At 38.3% G+C, this 23554-nt stretch overlaps 1 protein-coding gene across 1 annotated transcript in view; it reads left to right on the forward strand.

Annotated features, from left to right (window-relative positions):
* Positions 1-23554, forward strand: part of DNAL1 (dynein axonemal light chain 1) — a 43815-nt gene that overhangs the window by 19700 nt on the left and 561 nt on the right. Inside the window, exons 4-7 of the mRNA XM_047796780.1 lie at positions 2962-3017; positions 10213-10268; positions 17626-17752; positions 18626-18766. Of these exons, the coding sequence (XP_047652736.1) occupies positions 2962-3017; positions 10213-10268; positions 17626-17752; positions 18626-18766 (380 nt within the window). The remainder of the gene's footprint in view (positions 1-2961; positions 3018-10212; positions 10269-17625; positions 17753-18625; positions 18767-23554) is intronic.

Consider the following 23554-nt stretch of genomic DNA (forward strand, 5'->3'; position numbering starts at 1 on the left):
ATGTCTTTTTTTCTCCTTCTGTATTGCTGTTAAATTTCCCTTCCTTTTCCAAATACACAAACTAGAAAAACATATTTGTTTTCTGTGATCTTCATTTCTGTTTATCTTTTTTTTTCTTTTGCTTAATGTGATTCTCCCTTTGACAAGGCCAAACATAAAAGATTATTAATTTATACGATTATTAATAGAGTAATTCTGAACAATACAATATTTTTTACAGTAGAATTTTTTTTTATTAAAACCTACATCAGCATGCCAAATTCAGCTTATTAATCAATGCTGGTTTTGTTCATGCAGATGTTGCCTAAGTTAAGCTCTTGAGAGTTTCTTTGCTTTGTTTTTAGAAGAGAAACAGCACTTTTATATTTAATATGGAAATTCAGATGACATTCATATTAGAATTTTTTTTTTTTTTCAGTTTTTAGGGCTGCACCCGTGGCATATAGAAGTTCCCAGGCGAGGGGTTGAATCGGAGCTGCAGTGTTAATCTCTTATGCCTCTAAATAAGTATAGTATTGACAAATTATGAAAATACCCCATAAACCATCTAGAAAATATTAAAAGCACAAAGAAAAGGAAATAATAGCAACCAAAATTGCACCGCCCTTTGAGGATCAGTGTTAACATTTTGATGTAGAGCCTTCCAATTTTCTTTTTCCTAACTGGGATCAAGTTACACTTATTATTTTGTAATCCTATTTTCCCATGACTTTTAAGTATCAGATCTACATTAATTCCCCCTCCCTTTTTTTTGTCTTTTTTTAGGGCCACCCCGCGCCCCGCGGCATTTGGAAGTTCCCAGGCTAGGGGTTGAATAGGAGCTGTAACCACTGGCCTACACCACAGCCGCAGCAACTCCAGATCTGAGCTGCATCTGCGACCTACACCAAAGCTCAGGGCAACACCAGATCCTTAATCCAGTGAGTGAGGCCAGGGATCAAACCCTAGTCCTCATGGATGCTAGTGCGGTTTGCTAACCGCTGAGCCACCATGGGAACTCCCTTTTGAACTTATTTTCTAAATATGTGCTTTTTAACAGGATTCTGTGGCTAATTTGAGACAATTATACCATGTTCTCAGGCTGCACTGTCTTGTCAGGGCTGTAGAATGTTACAGAATCACGTGAGGTTCTTTCTGATTTCTTCATCCTGTGTTTTCCTAAGGATGGTTGCCTTACTACCTACATAAGAATCTTGTGCAGGAGATAAGCCCCACTCCAAATTTACAGAAATAGAATCTACTGATGAAACTAGTATCTGTATTTATAATAAGCAATCTGAGTGATTCTTAGACATGTATTTGTGAAACCATGCGTTAGACTAATGCCTGTCTTTGGAATTAAAGGGAAAAGCAAGCATCTTTAGTTACTGTATGCACCCTGTCCTTTGTGATGAGAACACAGTGTATTACATAAAAATCCACCTTAGATGTGTTTTTGGCTTCAAAATCATGATTTCAAAGAGTATTATTTCAAAGTGGCCAAATGTCTTTTTATCATAAAACCATTTCAAAGGCAAGCATTTGAGAAGGTTTTGTACCCCATAATAAAGTACCTTCTTAAAAACTGCTTAGAAAGAGTCACCATATTCATTTTTTCTGACAGTCTTTGGGAAGGTTGTCTAAACAACAATTAAATAATTATTCCCCAACCATATTCCCAGATTTCCCACTCCATTTTTCATTCCACTGGTAGTTCTAGGAGTGGGGAATAACTAGAAAATACACAGATTTGACCAGTAATTTACATTGTACAGTAATGGCTTTTACTGTTTCAAGCCCCCCAAAATGAATAATTCCTCTCAGGTCACATCAGAAAGGATAAGATCACAGGTCCTAAAGCCAGTTATTTTAGGTTTTAAATTTGACTTTGCTGCTTTCTGACTGTGTAATATTAGGCAAATTGCATCTTTGTGCCTCAGTTTCCTTGTTTATAAAATATGGATAATTATACTTATTCCATAGGATTGTTATGATGGTTAAAATAGTTAATACATATGAAGTACTTAGTTAATACATATTAACTAAGTTAATATGTAAGTTAATACATATTACAGACACATAAAATGTTCAATAAAGTTAGCTTTTATTATATTCTTTGCATGAAATTTACTAAGACATTAAACATTTTTATTAAGAAAGGAAGACTAATTGGAATTCTCTGGTGACTTGGTGAGTTAAGGATCTGGCATTGTTTCTGCTGTGGCATGGGTTCAATCCCTAGCCTGGAACTTCCATATGCTGCAGGCATGACAAAAAAAAGAAAGAAAGTTAGGAAGACTAAGAATGTGTAATTATGATCTCTTTAAAAACTTTTTTTAAACAGTTAAAGTATGTACTGAAAAAATCTGGAAAAACTTGTATGAACTATTAAAAAGTAATTATCTCTGGGGAAATGCATGGGTTGGTTAGAATTACATATGATTTTTTACAATACACACATGAATATTTTCCCAATTTGGCATCTATAGCCCAATCTTGCTGGTTTTAGTGGTAGTATAGTATTTGCTTATCTATATTCCTCAGCTGATAGATATTTATAGATTTTTTCCCACTTTTTTCTATTATAATAGTATAATAAATAATAATAAATAATCTAATTCATGTATCTTTAGTCATTTGCATTGGTATTTCAATAGGATATATTCCTAGAGATGAATTACTATATTGAAGAATACATGCATTTAAAAAGTTAATAGATAACATCAAATTTCCCTCAAAGAGTTTTTTTTAAATTTTACACAATGAGTGCATATTAACTTCTATAATCACAAAAAAGTGTGAAGATTTCAAAATGAAGGAATACATACCATGTCTGAGAGGAAAAAAAGGATTCAGTGTAAAAACAAGACATGACTTCAGTATCATCTTCTATGGGCACTTGAATAATTTCTGATACACCATTAACTTTCTTTCTTATTAATTCAAGTTTTCTTTTTGCTTTTTTTTTTTTCGTTTGTTTAGGAAACTTTCACTGTCTACAAACTGCATTGAAAAAATTGCAAACCTGAATGGCTTAAGTAAGTGATGCACAGTAACAGATGGTTCTTGGATTTTTTTAGTTATTTGGAATAGACATTCCAGAGACACTACATTATCCTAGACGCTGGCACCTGTTTTAACCACAGTAATTGTCAGATAACAGAATATATATTGTCTTTTTTTTTTTTTTGTCTTTTGTCTTTTTAGGGCCACACTCAAGGCATATGGAGGTTCCCAGGCTAGGGGTCTAATCAGAGCTGTAGCAGCCGGCCTACGTCACAGCCACAGCAATGCGGGATCAGAGCCATGTCTGTAACCTACACCACAGCTCATGGCAACACCAGATCCTTAACCCACTGAGCAAGGTCAGGGATCGAACCTGCAGCCTCATGGTTCCTAGTCGGATTCATTAACCACTGAGCCACGACAGGAAATCCTATATTGTCTTAAGTTTGATTATCCAAAGAATTAGAGATAACGTGACACCTGAACAGTTTAAAGACATTTAAAAACCTTTATAGAATTAGAATTGAAATATCTTAACTAGAAAAATCAGAGTTTTATTATATATTTTTATGTTCAGATTTATCTTGTGTTTCATACTTGTTATATTTAAAAGTTTATTCTTCACCATCTTTGTTTCTCCTGTGCACCTTGTCTTTGTTAATAACATTGACAACTTCTCAGTTGCCAAGGCAACTGTGCTAGTTTCTGCCTGTGGCTGCAGAAACTTGGTGGCTTAAAACTACAGAAATTTATGGAGTTCTCTTGTGGTGCAGTGGGTCAAGGATCCAGCATTGTCAGTACAGCAGTTGGGTCACTGCTGTGGCAAAAGTCTGATCCCTAGCCCGGGAACTTACACATGCTGCAGATGCGGCCAAAGGAAAAAAAAAATTGTATTTCCTTACAGTTTTAGAGGTCAAAAGTCTGAAATCAGTTTCACTGGGCTGAAATGAAGGTTTTGAGAGGGCCACACTTTCTCTGAAGGCTTTAGGGTCGAATCTCTTCTTTGCCTTTTCTAAATTCCAATGGCCGCCACATACCTTGGCTTGTGACTGTAGCACTCCAGTATCTGCCTCTGTGGACTTATTGCCTTCTCTCTTTTTTTTTTTTTTTGGTCTGTGTTATATCTTTCTCTATCACCCTCTTATGAGGATACATGTGATTGCATTTAGGAAACACCTGGATAATCAAGGATACTCTCCCCATCTTCAGATGCTAACTTAACCATGTCTGCAGAGTACTTTTTTCCCCATATATGGTAATATTCACAGATTCCAGGGATTAGGATGTAGGTATCTTTTGGTGAGCCATTATTTAGCCTATCATATTTTCCCTTTACTTTTCTCAAACTCTACAGTCCAAGTTCATCACTAAATTCTGTTAACTCTACTCTTTAAAGAATTCCCAAATATTTTGTTGCTTTTCCATTTCCAGACGCTACAGCTTTAATGTAGACTCTCATCATCTCCCCCATAGATCATGTTTTTCAAATATTTTTTAGCACTTCCTACAGTAAGAAATATATTTGAGGAGTTCCCTCGTGGCTCAGGAGGTTGAGGATCTTGTATTGTCATTGCTGTGGTTCTGGTTACAGATGTGGCACAGGTTTGATCCTGGCCCAGAATTTCCACATGCTGTGAGCACAGCCAAAAAAAATTTAATGCTTAGTACATGCATTCAATGAATACATATATCAAATATACATACTCATATAAACTGATTTAAAATCTGTAAGAGTATTTACCCTTATAGCATAGATTCCAATATAAAATTTTTTAGTGTGATTTCACATTTTTTAAATGCTTGTCACAACCCACCAAGTTGATTTCACATGGCCCACAGTTTGAAAAAGCACTTTGGACTTTTGTGATACCCTTCCAATTGATCTTGTCTATCTTTCCGTTCTTCAGTTGACCTTCAGCACTGACATGAGAGTTTTCTTTTAAAAATACAGTTCTCGTTATTGTTCCTCCAGATCAGAGACTTTTAATGACTCCCCCTTGCTTAGTAGAAGACCAAATGCCTTAAGGTTGCATTCAGTCATCCAAAAGCATCTAATACCCTCTTCACACCCCAAAACATCATTGTTTTTTATGATTTTGTGCACTTCTTCTTCTTTTTTTTTTGTCTTTTGTGTTTTTGTTGTTGTTGTTGTTGTTGTTGTTGCTATTTCTTGGGCCGCTCCTGCGGCATATGGAGGTTCCCAGGCTAGGGGTCGAATCGGAGCTGTAGCCACCGGCCTACGCCAGAGCCACAGCAACGCAGGATCTGAGCCGTGTCTGCAACCTACACCACAGCTCACAGCTCACGGCAACGCCGGATCCTTAACCCACTGACCAAGGCCAGGGATCCAACCCGCAACCTCATGGTTCCTAGTCAGATTCGTTAACCACTGCTCCACGACGGGAACTCCTTGTGCACTTCTTAATGCAGTGCTTTTTATTGAGAACAAGCCCTTCCTATAACAGGAAAACCTTATAAGAAACAAAATTTAAGATTAAGAATGCCAAGTTTAAACATCATTTAGATGGAGACTTCTAAAGAGTTCTCTCATCTCCATCGTCATTACTCCTTCTTGGGAAGATTTATAACAGTCTATCTTGGATTATAACAATTATCTACTTCATATAGTTATTGTGACAATTCAATGAGTTAGTGTGTTTAAAGTGCTTAGAATAGTGCCTAATGTATATAAATACTCAAAAAATTTAGCTGTTATTATAGTTATTAAGGAATATGTTCTGTATCTTTAGATAATTCCTCGAGGGCAAGGATCACATCTTGTTAATCTTTTTATCTTCTGTTCTAAAAAGCCATCTCCTCCGCTCTACTGTACTCAGAGTTTTATTCAGTATTTATATAGTGAGGAAGTGTTGTTTACTATTAGAGATGTGTATAAGATGATTCTATTCCAATTTTCACTGACTCATTAAATAATTTGATATTTCATTTTATTCTCTACTTCAGTTTGTCTGTAATTGAAATAGCTTGCTTAAGTGAGACTAAATTGATAACATTTATCAGCATCAATAACATGCTTTCCTTTCATAAAAATATGACTATGACAATATGAAAATGGATAATCTTCTATATAGTGCAGATAATGTGTTTTAATTCATATTTTCCTTGGTCAATTGGTAATAGGCTCTTAGCAAAATTGTATTACGAAGAGTTCCAAAAATACAGAGGAAAAGAGTACTTTGATCAATTATTGATGTCTGATGTAGTTGTGGAATGAGAGAGTATAGACATTTGTACCAGGTATTGCTATACTTGACTTATTTTAGTTCTGCTTGTAACAAACGGTATTTTTGCAATTTACAGAGAGGATGTTCTGTGATTGTGAAACAAAATGAAACCAACTGATCCATATAAAAGGTTGAATATATGAGTCTAGCTTGCCTCCCACCCCTTTCCTTTCATGAGCACTGTAGTCTTACCCCCATGCTCTGATGAGAGGATCTGAAATAAGCAGGTGTTCCTATTTAACAGGGGGGTTATAAGGCAGAATAATCCTAACGGCAATTTATATTTATTGTACCAAATCTGTGACTAGAAAACTGTATGACATGACTATGTTCAAAAGTGTGACCAAAAAGCTGTACCATGTGAATATTAATTAATATTAACAATTAGAAAGTAAATTTTGTTGGTAAAAAAGTATACTTTATTCTTTCAGTTTACTAAATAAATAAACGTAAAACTTTAAGACACTGTTTTGATTTTCATCAGGACCTAAGAAGCAAAAAAGTGTTTTCCTTCTAGGGGTCCTCTACTTATGCAGCATATAAAATATGGAAAATACATAGTGGTGTAATGTTAGAACATTTAATCTATTAACTTTGATATCATGATTTACTTCCCTATACAACAATAAATAAGATAGCTTAGACTTTCATTACTGTTTTCATGTGTATTTTTTTAAAGGAGCTGTATTATTATTCTTTTTTTTAATGGCTGTACCTGCAGCATGTGGAAGTTCCTGGGCAAGGGACTGAATCCGAGCCACAGCTGTGACCTGTGCCACAGCTGCAGCAACACCAGATCCTTAATGGACTGAACCATAGTGGGAACTCCAGGAGTTACATATATAAAGATTGATATTATCTTCTAAAGATTTGCATATATGTTATCTCCAATTTCTGAGGTCATATCTCACTTCTTATCTTAGTTGACCTGGGTGTATTTTGACTTGGTTGATTTCTTTCCTCTTTGAAGCAATTTCAGTATTGGGTTCCTAGGACACTGTACCCTTCAGATTTCCTCTAGCCATACTGGCTACTTCTTCCCAGTCTGGTGCCCTTGAATTTTAAATGTTGGAGAATCCCAGGACTCAGTTCTTGGATCTTTTCTCTTTTCTATCTTCACTTCCTCCCTAGATTATCTCATCCAGTTCATGGCTTTACCATCTATATGCTAATGGCTCCAAAATTTATATCTCTAGTCCAGGTATCACCTCTGAACTCCAGATTCACATATTCAGTTGCCTGACATTTCCATTGGCTGTCTGGTGAACCTCTCATACTTAAAATATCCAAAACTAAATCCTGATAGCCTTCCGCAGCCATAGCTAACCCAGCTTCTTGTATGTCTGTCTCAGATAGTGATAACTCCATTCTTCCAGCTGTTCAAGCCAAACTTTTTGGTAATTTCTTGACTTCTCTCTCACATTATCCCCTGTAAGGCTATTATCCTGCTAATTTCATCTCTTATTACTCTCCTCTCATTCTTTCAGCTACTTATGCTGTGGTTCCTGCTTTAAAACCTTTACAGTTGAAACTCCCTCTGCCTGTCCTTCCTCAAGAAATCCTCATGGCTAGCTGCTTCACTTCCTTTGAGTCTTTACTTAGAAGTCACCTTCTATCTAAAATGTTAGATGCTCCCACCCCTGTAACATTTCATTCTGTTTAACTGCTTTTCTTTCGGCTTTACACTTGCCACTAATATACTTATTTTTTTTAATATACTTATTCGTTTTATTATCTGCCAAATATTAGCTCCATGACAGCAGGAACCCAAACCACTGCAGTCGGATTCTTAACCCATTGCACCACAGTGGGAACTCGTCGAATATTTAATTTTTACACATTTATAGTTATATAGAATTAGTTTGCTAGGACTGCCATAACAAATCCCACTGACTGGGTGGCTTAAACAACAGAAAGTTATTTTCTCATAGTTGGGTAAGCTAAAAGTCTGAAACTGAGGTATAGGCAGGATTGATTTCTTCTGAGGCCTCTCTCCTTGCTTTGTGGATGGCCTACTTTTCCCTTTGTTTTCACATGGCTTGTTTCCATTTGTGTCCTAATCTCCTCTTCTTATAAGATTACCAGTCATACTGTATTTTACCTAAAATGATGTCACATATCTCCAAATACAGTCACATTCTTAGGTACTGAGGGTTAGCACTTCAACATATGAATTTGGGGTGGACAGTTCAGCTTATAACATGAGGTCTGTTTCAATATTTAAATTATTTTGCATGAATTAGATCACTTTTAAAATACCTTGTTCTGGGAGTTCCTTTTTTGTGGCACAACAGGATTGGTGGCATCTTGGGAGCACCGGGGACGCAGGTTTGATCCCTGGCCCAGCACAGTGGATTAAGAATCTGGCAGTGCCACAGCTGTGATTTAGGTCACAACTACGGCTCAGGTCTTATCCCTGGCCCGGGAAGGCCAGAAAAAAAAAAAAAAAAAGATAACTTAAAATCATTTATAGTTAAACTAAAACCAAATTTTAAATTAAACTAAACTAAAACCAAAGTTTATATAACTAAACTAAACTAAATTTAAATTGAACCAAATTTTAACCAAATTAACCAAATTTTAAATTAAACTAAATTAAGCTAAATCCAAAGTTTATATAACTAAACTAAAACTAAAACCAAAGTTTATATAACTGTATACACCACACACACACACACACACACACCCCATTTATTGTGTATTTACCATGGATTAGGCATTATGATGAATATTTGAGACAATTATCTCATTTAAATCCATGTGTTCTTATAAGAAAGATACTATATTTCCTTATTTTGCATATGATAAAACTGAGATTCAAAGAGGTTTGGTTGCTTCCCTAGAGAGTTAGGATTGGAACTCAGTTAACTGGAAATATGTTCTTAGCCAGTGAATTATGGACATTACAGAACAGGCCAAACGATAGAGTTATCTGCGCTGCCCCAATACAGTTGCAAATAGCCGTATATCAATATTAAGCTCTTGAAGAAATGTGATTTGTGTGACTGAATTTTTAATTGTACTTATTTTAATTAAATTTAATAGCCACACATGGTTAGTAATTGCCAGATTGGACAGCATAGTTATAGAAGTTTAAGTTGTGAAAACTGAATATATAACCTGTGCGTAAGTAATCACAGTAGTTTTTTAGGACAGAAATGAGGCTGCCTGTGTTTTACTAGAAGTCTTTTACTTTAATTTTTTAAAACAATATATGTACATGGTTTTATGCAAATAGTCCGAAAGAAGTTACAATTAAAAATATCTTCCGCTGACCATAGACTTATTCTCAGTTCCTCCCCAAAACCAACCACTGTTTCTACTTTCTTCTCTTCTAGAATTAGCATATAGATGTACAAATAGAAACATCCTTTAAAAAATACAAATAGACATTTTAAAACCAAATCACAATCTAATTATTTTAAAAAATGAAAGCAAAAGATTTTTAAAATACTAATTTATTTGATTTCACTTCTATTCCTTTGTGGAGTAAGGTGGATTATGCATGAATTTCTGTTTTCTAGTGGAAGTCCTCATAATATAAGATATTTAAAATATATATGCTCCCAAATTTAAAGTTCAAATTTTCTTTTTCTTTCCTTTTTCTGTCTTTTTTTTAGGGCCACACCCTCAGCATATGGAGATTCCCAGGCTAGGGGTTGAATCGGAGCTGTAGCTGCTGGTCTACACCACAGCAATGCAGGATCGAGCCACATCTGTGACCCACACCACAGCTCACGGCAACACTGGAACTCCTCAAATAGCTAGCCATTTTACAGTTTAATATTAGTGTGATGTGCAATTATAGTTGCAGTGTTTACTTTAGATGTTTTTTCCTATTCAATTACCACTTTTTTTAAAATACAGTCATTATATAAGGATATCTATTATATAACATTTGTTAAGGCTTTATTATATTAGATTTATAGCAATTGTGTAGTTTGATTCTAACAAACCAAAAATTGCTTTCTTTCTTATACAGAAAACTTGAGGATATTGTCTTTAGGAAGAAATAACATAAAGAACTTAAATGGACTGGTAGGTCGTTATTTATTACTTTAAAAAAATCATACATTCTTTTTCTTGAGTATACAAATAATACTTGTCTGGTGCAGAAAGTTTACAAGTAGAAAAACAACTATAAAATGTACCTATAAACCACCGACAATTTAAATACTGCTAACATTTTGACTGACATCTTTCTTGCCTTTTTTTTATTCTTTGATATCTTTGAGATTGAAATCATACTATAACATATTATTTTGCATCTCTTTTTTTAACTTAAACATAAAGGTAATTTTCTTCCATGTCACTCATTCATTCAACAAATTCATGAAATGTATTTTCTGATTGTCTGCTCTAAGTCAGGCACTGTTCTAGGTACTAGAGGAGATATAGCAGGATTATAAAATAAAGATATCGTTCTCATTGAACTTATAGTGGAGGGAGACAGACTAGAAAATAATTGTATAATATATCAGGTGGTGATGAATATAATAAAAGCAAGGTGTAAAAGAGAATGTAGATTGATGGGAAGTCCTCTCTGGAAGTGTGGATGTAAGCTATAGCTATAGTGAGACTGTAACCAAGGGACAAGAGCTCCAGACTGAGGAGAGATAGCAAGTGCAAACGTCCTGAAACTGAAGCTATTTGGTATGCTGGAGTAAGAGCAAGAGTTGAGTGAGGGAGAATTACTCTCAGTGGGGTTGGAGAGGGAGCCAAGAACCAGTCCTTACAGGACATGATAAGATTTTAGATTTTTTTTTCCAAAGTGTCTTGGAAAGCCAGTGGAGGTTTTGTTTTGTTTTGTTTTTTTGCTTTTTAGGGCCACACACACAGCATATGGAAATTTCCAGGCTAGGGGTTGAATTGGAGCTACAGCTGCCAGCCACAGCCACAGCCACAGCCACGGCAACACCAGATCCAAGCTGCATCTGCGACCGACACCACAGCTCATGGCAACGCCAGATCCTTAACCTAATGAGCAAGGCCAGGGATCGAACCTGCAACCTCATCATTCCTAGTCGGATTTGTTTCTGCTGTGCCACAATGGGAACTCTGCATCGGAGGTTTTTTATCAGAGGATATGACTTAAGGTTTTTTTTTTGTCTTTTTTGTCTTTTTTGCTATTTCTTGGGCCACTCCCGCGGCATATGGAGGTTCCCAGGCTAGGGGTCGAATCGGAGCTGTGGCCACCGGCCTACGCCAGAGCCACAGCAACGTGGGATCCGAACCGCGTCTGCAACCTACACCACAGCTCACGGCAACGCCGGATCGTTAACCCACTGAGCAAGGGCAGGGACGGAACCCGCAACCTCATGGTTCCTAGTCGGATTCGTTAACCACTGCGCCACGACGGGAACTCCTGACTTAAGTTTTTAAAATAATTTTCAACCATATTCTTTTTTTAATGACAGCATAATATTCTATTAATGTACCATAATTTATTTAAATCAGTTACTTATTTATTTCCAGTTTGGAGTTATTATAATCAATGCTGTTATGAATCTCCTTTTAGCTATATTATTACACACATCTATGAATAATTCCTTGGATTAATTCCTTGAAATGGAATTGCTGGGTCAAAAGGTATAAATTTCTTTTAAGGCTTTTGTGACGTATTATCAAGTTACTCTTTGGATAGCTCATATATTACCACCAGTAATGTATGAGGGTTCCCATTTTCCCTTACCAGTCTTGGGCATTTTTAAATTTTTAAGTTTTTGATAGTGTATTTGTAAATTTATTGGCCATTTAAATTTCCTTGCAAAGATGTTGAGATGAAACAATATTGTAAAACTAAGCAATTTCAGAAAAGATGAAGCTAATTTCTTTTTCTTGTGTACGTTCCCCCAAAGACAATAATTTTTAAAAGTTCTTATTGTTAAATATTTCATAAAAATTCTGAAATAGTTTGTACCTCTGGTCTCTGCCCCACTCCCATAAATTTGGCTTGTGCTAGAGTTCCCTTCGTGGCTCAGTGGTTAACAAACCCAACTAGGATCCATGAGAATGCAGGTTCGATCCCTGGGCTTGCTCAGTGTGTTAAGGATCTGGCGTTGCCCTGAGCTGTGGTATAGGTCGCAGATGTGGCTTGGATCTGGTATTGCTGTAGCTGTGGTGTAGGCCAGCAGCTGTAGCTCTGAATAGACCCCTGGCTTGGGAACCTCCATATACTGTGGGTATGGCCCTAAGAAGCAAAAAAAAAAAAAAAGGAATAAAATGAAATTTATAAAATATTTTACAGATTCTTAGAGAATACATTCTTTAGTTAAACAAAAGAAGTTTTCTTTTCCAAAACAATAACCAGTAGATGAATTGTTTGCTTTCTAGCTAGACATGATGAGTAAAATCTCGATGATACATAAAAAATATTTTTTATGTTCTAAATAATTGGTAAATTTTAAAACATTTGGCCTTCATTCTTTGAGCCTTAGATGGTAAAAATGTCAAATATAGGGACATACTCATAATGGGTAAAATATTAAATTGTAGTACCAAAATTCTGAATTTATTATACTTCAGACTAAACATGACTTTGAAGTATCTGTAAAGAAAGTTTGCAATGAAATGAACCCCCAGATTTTTAGGACCAATATGATAGATGCTTGATGTTCCCCCAGGTATTTACATAACACCACATTCTCAAGTATTGGTGTGGTATATAATTTCTCCCATGGAATGTAACATATACCTTGAAACCACAAAGAAATTTAGATGTAGAATTAAAGGCATGTATGGAGATGTAGGATTAAAGGCATGTATGGAGATATTATCTAGCTGAACCATCACTTGCTTAGATCTCTTTACTTTCTAGAGACTCCTATCAATAATGCCCAACAGTTGGTTTTCTTTCTGGGGGGGGGTGTGTACGCGTGCGCACACGCACACACACCAAAAATAACATTTAACCAGTCCAAAGCTTTACTACTTATGAGTAAATGAAAAGAAAATAAATCTGCATAGGGATAGAGAAGCTGGACTTCCAGTAATTTCCCATACTAACTGATTTATTCATCTAGACACATCAGCCTCATAGCATGATTTGACTAGCTGCCTCAGTAAGTTAAATATGACTACTCTAATGAGTGAAACATGGAATCTAGGAAAGGTGTCTATTTAAAACTACTTAGGTAAATTATTAAGGTATGTTACAAGCCCATTATTATATGGGATTTGGCCAGCCTCTGCTTTCCTTTTGGATCTCATTTCATATTACTCTTCTTCCTAGTTCAACCTCCAGCCATTGGCCTTCTTTCTCTGCCTTGAACATGCTGTGTTGTTGATTCCTAACTAAGGCCCTTTGTGCTTGCTGGTTCCTCTGCCTTAAAAAAAAGCTCTGTTACCCCGGATTTCTACATTACTGGCTTCTTCTTAACTTTCACACTTCAGCTCAGATGTCACTTCCTCAAAAGATACCTAACTACCCCATATCTAAAACAGTCCACTAGGGAGTTCCTGCTGTGGCACAAGGGGATTGGCGGTGTCTTGGGAGCACTGCACCCCAGTCCACAGTGGGTTAAGGATCTGTGTTGCTGCAGCTGTGGCTTAGGTCAAGACTGCAGCTCGGATCTGATCCCTGGCTGGGGAACTCCACATGCTGTGCGGCGGCCAAAAGTGAAATAAATAAATCAATCAATAAAAAATAATAAGCAAGTGATGGTTCAGCTAGATAATACCTCTGTCTTCTGTCTCTCTCTCTGTCACACATACGAATCCTGATAAATATGTCAGTTTTGTAGATCAGCATCTACACTGGTGCTTGATCATGTAGTAAGCACTCTATAAATATTTACTGAGTGACCATGTATTTTATTATTAACTACAAAAACAGATTAAAATTTTAGGTGTAAGAGTATTAGCTATAATTGTAAAAAACAAATCAATTCATAAATATAGAAGTACACTGTGAAAGTCGTTCCTCTCCCTACCTCACTCCCCAACTCCATGCAGTAACAGAAATAATATTTGTATACTTTAAATTTTTTTCCATGCACATCCAAATTAACAGATATCTGTGTGTGTGTGCATGTTCATTCATGTATGAGTGAGTGCGTGTGTGTCATATGTTTATATTGATAATATATTGGGCATATTTTTCCTGCTTTCTCATTCAATAATATATCAGGAATATCCTTCCATGAGAACATGCTGATCAATATAGGTGATACGTGAGTTGTTTCTAACTTTTAGCTGTTGTAAAAAATGCTACCATGAACATGAGTATTTAAATATCTATTTGCAACCCTGCTTTCAGTTCTTTTGGGTGTATGCCCAGTTGTGGGAATTGCTGGTTCAAATGTTTTTAATTTTTGGAGGAACCGCAGAACTGTTTCCCATAACAGTGTCCAGTTCTCCAAAGGGCTAGTTTGTTTGTTTGTTTGTTTTGCTTTTTAGGGCCTCACGTGCAGCATATGGAAGTTCCCAGGCTGGGGGTAGAAGCAGAGCTATAGTTGCTGGCCTGTGCCACAGCCACGGCAACAGAAGATCTGAGCCATGTCTTTGACTTACACCATAGCTCATGGCAATGCCGGATCCTTAACCCACTGAGCGAGGCTGGGGATTGAACCCACATCCTCTTAGATCCTCATGGATCCATGGATTCTAGTTGGGTTCGTTAACTGCTGAGCCATGAAGGGACCTCCATGGCTAGTTTATTGAATGACAGATTTCACTAAATTGATCCACACAGACTTAGCCAGATTTTGCTGATTAGCATTTACCAGATTTCTTCACCAAAATTTTGTCTTTATTTCCTGCTTACAAATATATAGAGAATTTTGTTGCTTGGAATGGTTTCAACACCTTTTGAACTTTTAAGGTTTTATTTAGTGTTAATTGTACTGCAGCTGTTTTATCCCAGTTGTTGGATTTGTCAGTCCGTCTTCGTAGAATGTCAGTTTCATATTTTATTTATTTTTTTGGCCTTACCTGTGGCATGTGGAAGTTCCCAGGCCAGGGATATTGAACCTGCACCATAGCAGTGACCCAAGCTGCTGCAGGACAACATCAGATCCTTAACCCACTGTGCCACAAGAGAACTCCTCAGTTTCATATTTTAGATAATGATCACTTCTCAGATGACTAAAACACATGAAAACAGTAATCTAATTTAGGGAAGTACAAAAGGCAGTGGAATAGATTGAAAATGTACTGAAAGACAGAACTATGCTCTGGACAAAATCTATACAACATTTGTTATCAGTATGCATAAGAAATTCTCATTCTGCAAAGTTACATTTCCAAGTCCCCAGAGGTACTGAAATTTGGCAAAACAGCTGCATACAAATGGTTGAAAACTAAACTGAAACTCACCTCTAGTGAGTGAACAAAGCACAAAGGCATCTTCAGGAGTTCCCTTGGTGGCTTAGTGGAAACGAATCTGACTAGTACCCATGAGGACGCAGGTTAGATCCCTGGCCTTGCTCAGTGGATTAAGGATCTGGCGTTGCCATGAGCTGTGGCATAGGTTGCAGATGAAGCTCAGATTCTGCATTGCTATGGCTGTGGTGCAGGGCAGCAGCTACAGCTCCAATTAGACCCCTAGCCTGGGAACCTCCATATGCCCTGGGTATGACCCCCCCCAAAAAAAAGCCAACAACAAAGCACAAAGACATCTTCAGAAGTTATCCTATTTAAAGTAATTTCTAGCCTATCCTACCCTATCTAAAACAAATTGCTATAATTTGTAGGTAGTTAAACAATTTCTCAGTAAATCAGTAAAAGATTAGATTCTGCAAATTGGCTATTTGAGGAATTAATCAAATTGGCTATGTGAAATTGATCAGGAGTCCTCATTTGCACATGTAAAATGGCACTAAATTAATGGCAGAACCCAGGCTTGAGCCCACATTTTCCAATTAGTGTTTAATCACTCTTTTTTCCTACTGTCTCACACTTTCTAAATTGGAGACATGAGATGGATGGGGCTACAGTGCAATGAAAATATATGCAGCAGAGTTTAAATTATATGAAAATTGATTCCCCTCTTCTGAAAGATATGTATTATATACTAATTAGATCCTTTGAGAGAAGATATCAGAATAGTAGTTGAGGGGAGTTGGTTAAATCACAAGATTCTGATATAAAAGTGCCAGGATGGTACTTTGAGAACTGTTGTTTCTTCTACTCAGAAAGTTGAAACTAAGATAAATTTTCGGGCTTGGGATGACACACACAACTAACTCAGGCCACTCCATTCTCAGCTTTACCCCTTGGTTCCATCAGTATGGGAAATGCATTAAGGATTTTTATCCAGGGTATATTTATTCTTTCTGTTGTCTTTGGGCCCTGCATTCTACAAGTTACCATGTGTATGTAGGTCAGTTCCTTTCCATTAAGATTGAGTCTGCCTAGTCTTTTTTGTTTGTTTTTTAAAGAAGAAATAATCTCTACATTTTGTCTTTTGTATATGAAAGAAGGAAAAGTTTTTGTGTCACCATTGATTATATAGAGTGTTTAAGAGTCAGTGTGGGAGTTCCCGTTGTGGCTCAGTGGTTAGCGAATCCGACTAGGAACCATGAGGTTGCAATTTCGATCCCTGCCCTTGCTCAGTGGGTTAAGGATCCAGCGTTGCCGTGAGCTGTGGTGTAGGTTGCAGACGCAGCTCGGATCCCACGTTGCTGTGGCTCTGGTGTAGGCCGGTGGCTACAGCTCCGATTCGACCCCTAGCCTGGGAACCTCCACATGCCGAGGGAGCGGCTCAAGAAATGGCAAAAAGACATTAAAAAAAAAAAAAGAGTCAGTGTGATATAATCTTTATACTATAACTGAAGGACTATGGGTTTTGTTTTATACATCAAAAAAATAAGGTGAATTGATGAACAGATAGCAAGATGGAAAGATGGACAGATACATGATAGGAAAAGGACAGTAAAATGTTAATGGTAGAAGCTGGGTAGTGGATATATGGGTGTTTACTGTAATATTCTTTCAACTTATGTTTGAAAGTTTCCATAATAAATAGTTGAAAAAAAACCACCCTGGTAATTTAGACCAATGCTATTTAATAGCATTGTGATCTTATAAAAAGACCTTAATCTGTCTATAACAGAAATCAAATAGCCTTTGCCTATCCTAAATGTTTTAAAATAATACAGGTATAGGGAAGTAATTCGAAAAGCATACTATTCAATAAAAGTGATAAAATCATGCTATTATTTCCCCTCTTGGTGATTTCAGTAACTATTCTTAGTTCATATCAGTTGGAAGAGAGGAAGAAAATGTTGTACTTGGCTTTCTTAGTGAGAAAAAACTCCCACGCAGCCTTCAGCTCTCCTGCCAGGGACAAGTAGGTCTCAGCTCTCTCTGAAGGCCATTGTCTTTATGTTTAAAGGAAAGGGACAGAAGGAAAACTTAAAAATAAACATGTAAATTAAATTGCTTTCTTTTTCAGGAAGCAGTAGGGGATACGTTAGAAGAACTGTGGATTTCCTATAATTTTATTGAGAAGTTGAAAGGGATCCATGTAATGAAGAAATTGAAGATTCTCTATATGTCTAATAATCTGGTAAAAGACTGGGGTAAGTAAGGCTGGTTCTTTGCTAATCTTCTACCTTGTGTTTATAGAAAATAGCCCAATAGGGAACAAGATACAAAATGGGGACATCTCTTTCTAAATACAGAAGGAAATACCTATAATTCCTATCTTTCAGCTAAACACTTGAAATTTATATTTAAATGTTTACTTAGAATGATTATAATTGAATAGGTCCTAGTCCTATTAATCATGAAAATATTAAATTATTGTCCAAAGGCTAAAAGGAATCAGTCTAATAATTCTTAGATGGAAGACTTACTTTACATATATACTACTTTTCTTCTTTACTGTACATTATCCATTAAGCATTTTAAAGCCCTGTTATATGCCATGAACTATGCCAGGCTCTTGAGATACATAGTTGAATAGGACACTATCCCTGCCCTTAAGGAGTTCACAGTTCAGTGAGGAAGGTTAGCCTATAAATTAATAATTATAAAACTATGTGATAAGTTATACAATAGAAGCTAAAATGAGTTGCTTTAAGAACTCAGAGATGAGGGAAGGGGCAGAGACAAAGGCAGCTTAGCTTAGCCCGTACTGATGCAGTACAGCATAGAGAAGACATGTCACTGGCAACTGATTTGTTTATTCTGAACCTCATTTCCTCTTCTTATCCCATCCTTAGACTAGCATAAAGGTAGAAGAGGTATGTCTCCCTTTTCCTCCCTTTTCATAATGTCTTCAGAGAATGACTTTATATGGTATAACTTCTCTTCCTTCAAAATCTTAAACAACAATTGTTCTGAATAGTTGCAAGCTGAGGGCTAGTAATATTGGAGTTCACCCCCAAAATCATAATAGTCAAAGTTGGAATGGAACTGCCATATATGGAATATATTCTTTGTACTTATAGCTGAGTTTGTGAAGCTGGCAGAACTGCCCTGCCTAGAAGACCTGGTGTTTGTAGGCAATCCCTTGGAAGAGAAACATTCTGCTGAGGGGAACTGGATTGAAGAGGCAACCAAGAGAGTGCCCAAACTGAAAAAGCTAGATGGTAAGTGATTCTGGGCCAGCTTGCAAATGTTATCTGGGTATAAGAATTTAATTTTTTAGAATAGAATCATGAAAAGGAACAAAACTAAAGAAAATGATAGGTTATCTCTCATCTACAAGGCCATTTATGTCTATAGGAATTTTTTTTTTCTCTTTAGGGCTGCACCTGTGGCATATGGAAGTTCCCAGGCTAGATATCGAGTCAGAGCTGCAGCTAAGGGCTACACCACAGCCACAGCAATGCCAGATCTGAGCGTCATTGCAGCCCACACTGCAGCTTGCAGCAACGCCAGATCCTTAACCCACTGAATGAGGCCAGGGATCGAACTGCATCCTCACAGATACTATGTCAGGTTCTTAACCCACTGAGCCACAATGGGAACTCCCATAGAATTTTATGGTCCAGGTTTGGGCCAAGGTGAAATGAAAAACTTCTAGAATATTTAGACTGGTATAAGATTACCCCTAAACCAAAAGCTTGTAAGAAACCTAGGCTTATTCTCAAGTCCCAAAGATATTATTTTGCAAAATAATTAGACATGAATGGTGAGCAGTTGCTTTTTCACAGTTGCATCAAAATTTTAGTGTTCTCTCTCTCCCCATAATTTTAGTTTCTCAATATCTAAGATATGTGTCAGTGTCAGGAGAGATCCCTGACTGACTGGCTTCAAGTCTCAGTTCTATAACTTAATAGCTTTTTTGTCATTGTGATAGTTAATTAACCTTACCAAACACTTTTATTTGTGATCTAAAAACTAGAAATGATAGGAGTTCCCATTGTGGTGCAGCAGCAGAATCTAATCAGACTAATATCCATAAGGATGTGGGTTCGATCCCTGGCCCCGCTCAGTGGGTTAAGGATCCGATGTTGCTGTGAGCTGTGATGTAGGTCACAGACGTGGCTCAGATCCTGTGTTGCTGTGGCTGTGGTGTAGGCTGGAAGCTACAGCCCAATTTGACCCCTAGCTGGGAACTTCCCCTATGTTGTGGGTATGGCCCTAAAAAGCAAAACAAAACAAAAATAAAAAAACAAACTGGAAAAGATAATAGTCACAAACCTCTCTGGGTCTTTCCTTCTCCCAGTGGCTATCTGGAAGCCCGGCTGGGATTCTGACTGTTGTAGAACCACAGACTTCCTTCTTTTCTGCCAGCCCGGGAAAATATCTTTCTAGTCTAAGGAGATCCCCCTCCTTAGACTGTCTCACTATCCCCTCCTTCTTTTCCTTGTCATTCTACATCTTCTCACAAACTCTGTCTTCCCAGTGATCTTCTTGGGCTTTTCAAAGACAAAGGCCAGTAAGTCTGATGGTCTGTTTCTGCTTTTCCACACTACCCTCGAAGCAATGATGCACAGAGCTGACTAGCCTACCTGACTGAAGGAGGAGAAAGGAAAATATTTAGAAGAAACAAATTATCCAGCTACATGATGATCATCTTTATCAACCATGTACCAAATGTACATTTTCCTTATATCTTCATCACCATACTCATACTGATATTCACATCCAAAACAAAACTCCTCTCCCCTCCTAACCACCCCTGATGCCCTGCCACTGTGCCCTTCCTATTCAGTATCTTTCCATATCTCCCTTACCATCTCTATCTAAAGCTCAGTACTCACCCCTTTTATCCACCCCAGCTTACTATGACAGCTGTTGAGACTGCATCTCTATGGAGGGGTATTTTAGAATCCCTGAGGAAAGAGTCGGGGAGGTCTAGACAGTTTGAAAAGGTTTTACAGGTGATTCTGGTATGGCTCCCTGTTAGAGATGTGCTCATCTGTCCTCCAGTTGGGAATTATTGACGTAGAAAGCTCTTAAATAGCTCTTTTCCTACTCCAAAAACTTTATTTTTCTTTTTGCTTTTTAGGGCCGCACCCGCGGCCAGGTTCCCAGGCTAGGGGTCGAATCGGAGCTACAGCTGCCGCCTGCATCACAGCCACAACAACACAGGATCAGAGCCACGTCTTCGACCTACACCACAGCTCATGGCAACACTGGATCCTTAGCCCACTGAGCAAGGCCAGGGATTGAACCTGCAACCTCATATTTCCTAGTTGGATTCATTTCCTCTGTGCCACAACGGGAACTCCCAAAAACATTTTAACAGCTTGATTGATGTATAATTGACATATAGTTAGCTGCACATATTTAAAGTATATATTTTGACATATGTATATACCTCTGAAACCATCACAATTAAGATAGTAATCATATGATAGTGACTGTAGTTAACAATATTGTGTTGTATACTTGAGAGTTGCTAAGAGAGTAGATCTTAAAAGTTCTCACTACACACATAAAAAGTAGGCAAAATAATGTATGATGTTAGACATTAAGATAGAATATACCTTTTGTGGAGTTCCTGTTGTGGCTCAGTGGTTAACAAATCCAACTAGGAACCATGAGGTTGTGGGTTCGATCCCTGGCCTTGCTCAGTAGGTTAAGGATGCGGTATTGTGAGCTGTGGTGTAGGTCGCAGATACGGCTAGGATCCCACGTTGCTGTGGCTCTGGCGTAGGCCGGTGGCTACAGCTCCAATTCAACCGCTAGCCTGGGAACCTCCGTATGCCGCAGGATCGGCCCTAGAAAAGACCAAAAAAAAAAAAAAAGATAGAATATACCTTTTGTGGGGGGGGCAGTGACTGGAAAGGGGCTGCAGAAGGTTTGGTGGTTCCAGTACCATTCTCTTCTTAATCTGTGAGCTGGTTACTGTTAGAATGGTGGGGAAGAAGGAGGCGGAGGCTGGAGCTGTGCGATTGCAAGCAGCTTTATTGACCAACAGAGTGGGTCAGGGGCTCTGAGCAAGCAGGATTCAGCCCCCGCCCCTGCAGGGGAGTGTTTGGTCTTTTATAGACAGGGGTCACTTTTTGGAGCCTTGTAGTCTATGGCCTTGGGGCTCTCTTTGTCTTTGGGAACTCATCCCTTACTTGGGCCTGTTCGTTAAGCAGGAGTCGCCAAGTCTGGATTTGGCTGGGTTATGCTGATTTTTTTTGTCCTTTTAGGCCTTGTTTCATTTTCCGCCTAAGATTCCTCCCTGTTTTTAGTAGGAAAAGGGGCGAAAGTCTCTTTTTCTATAGCTTCTTCCTGAATAGGGGCGTCGATTTGTGGTGGGTGGGGGGAGGAATCTGGTGGTATCTATAGGTCTGTAAGGCCAGAATGGAGTTTACCCTTTTGTCTGTGATTGATTCGATGGTTTTCTTACACCCGTTGTGAATTGGAGGCTGACGTGGGGTGCGGAGTGGCAGGAATCATCAGTGGGTGCTTGCAGTTTCAGAGCTCAGTCAGTCGAAAGTGAGGAAAAAATGTGTTATGGAAGCCTGGGTTAGGGCGAAAGGAGATATTTGCTTCGTCCGTCTCCCTTGCAAGAAATCCTTAGCTACTGGCAAGTTGGTATAGACCCCCGACTAGGTCTTTTGGCCCAGCTGGGCCAAAAGGACTGCCTATGCCTTATGAAGTCACCAAGAGATATGAATGGAACTGCGGATTGGGACTGCACACTTGCTTCGTTTCTGGGACATGTCTATTCACACATGGGCACTCTTAGGGTGGGGAGGGAGAAGAGGTTGGAGGGGATGAGTAGGGCAGGCTTCTACTCTTTTGGGCTGAAACTACTTGCCCCTAGGACTTAGAGGGACCTTTGGAACACCCCAGAGAGTAGCTCTGGCTGGTGTCCTCAGTTGTCCCTTCAAGCCTGGAGTGTTCGTGGTGACCCAAGGGATTGAAAAGGAGGGCCAGGTAACCCTCCCAGGTGTTGGCACCAAGAACGTTAGAACGGTGGGAAGAAGGAAGCAGAGGCTGGAGCACTGAGATTGCAAGCAGGGTTTATTGACCTACGGAGTGGTCAGGAGCTTTGAGAAAGCAAGGCTCAGGTTCCCCCTGCAGGGTAGTGCTTGGGTTTTTATAGACAGGGGTCGTTTTGTTGAGCCATGTAGTCTGTGGCCTTGGGGCTATCTTTATTCTAGGGAACTCAGTCCGTTACATGGGCCTGTTCAATAAGGAGTCTGCAAGTCTGGATTCAGCTGGGTTATGCTGACTTTTTGTCCTCTCAGGCCTTGTTTCATTTTCCACCTAAGAGTTACCAGATGTGTTCACTTTGTGTGCATTTATCAATCTGTACATGTATAATTTGTGTGCTTTTTATGTATATTTCAATGAACCATTCACTCTTCCCCCCACCACCACAAACATGCTGTGGCGAGTGCAGAGAGGTAAAACTCTGCTCATTGCCATAAAGAATCATCATATAGGAAGAGGCACTGGAGTTGGTTCTTAATTAAAGGTAGGGCCTAGATGGAAGGGGTGTTGGGGAGGGCATTCCAAAGTGGAGGAACTTTGTTAACCAAGAGTCCAGAAGTAGGAGTTTGCAGCACAAGTTTGGGAGACTATGAGTTGACTGGTTTATGTGGAGTGGAGGGTGTCTGCCTGAATAGTTGACTAGGGTCAGATTGTGGGCACATTTCAAATGTGAGAGTTTGGAAATGGGTGGTTCTTGGCCCAGTGAGAGCCTGCAGATGTATTTTGTTTTCTGTGCTTTTGTTATCCCCCCCCAACACCATTTCCTCCCAGTGCTTAATATTTGGAAGAGTAACATAAAGATTCAAATTCTGACAGTACTAGGATTGAATATTTTATTGTGAAAAATGAACATTTCTTTGTGCTTGTTTGGTTTTTTTGGTCATATCTGCTCAAGGCCCCAGGACTGAACCCGCACCACAGCAGTGACAACACCAGGCCCTTAACCCACTGAGCCACCAGGGAACTCCTCTATATTTTACATACAAAGTTTT

The sequence above is a fragment of the Phacochoerus africanus genome, chromosome 9, assembly GCF_016906955.1.
Source record: "Phacochoerus africanus isolate WHEZ1 chromosome 9, ROS_Pafr_v1, whole genome shotgun sequence".
Lineage (NCBI taxonomy): Eukaryota > Metazoa > Chordata > Mammalia > Artiodactyla > Suidae > Phacochoerus > Phacochoerus africanus.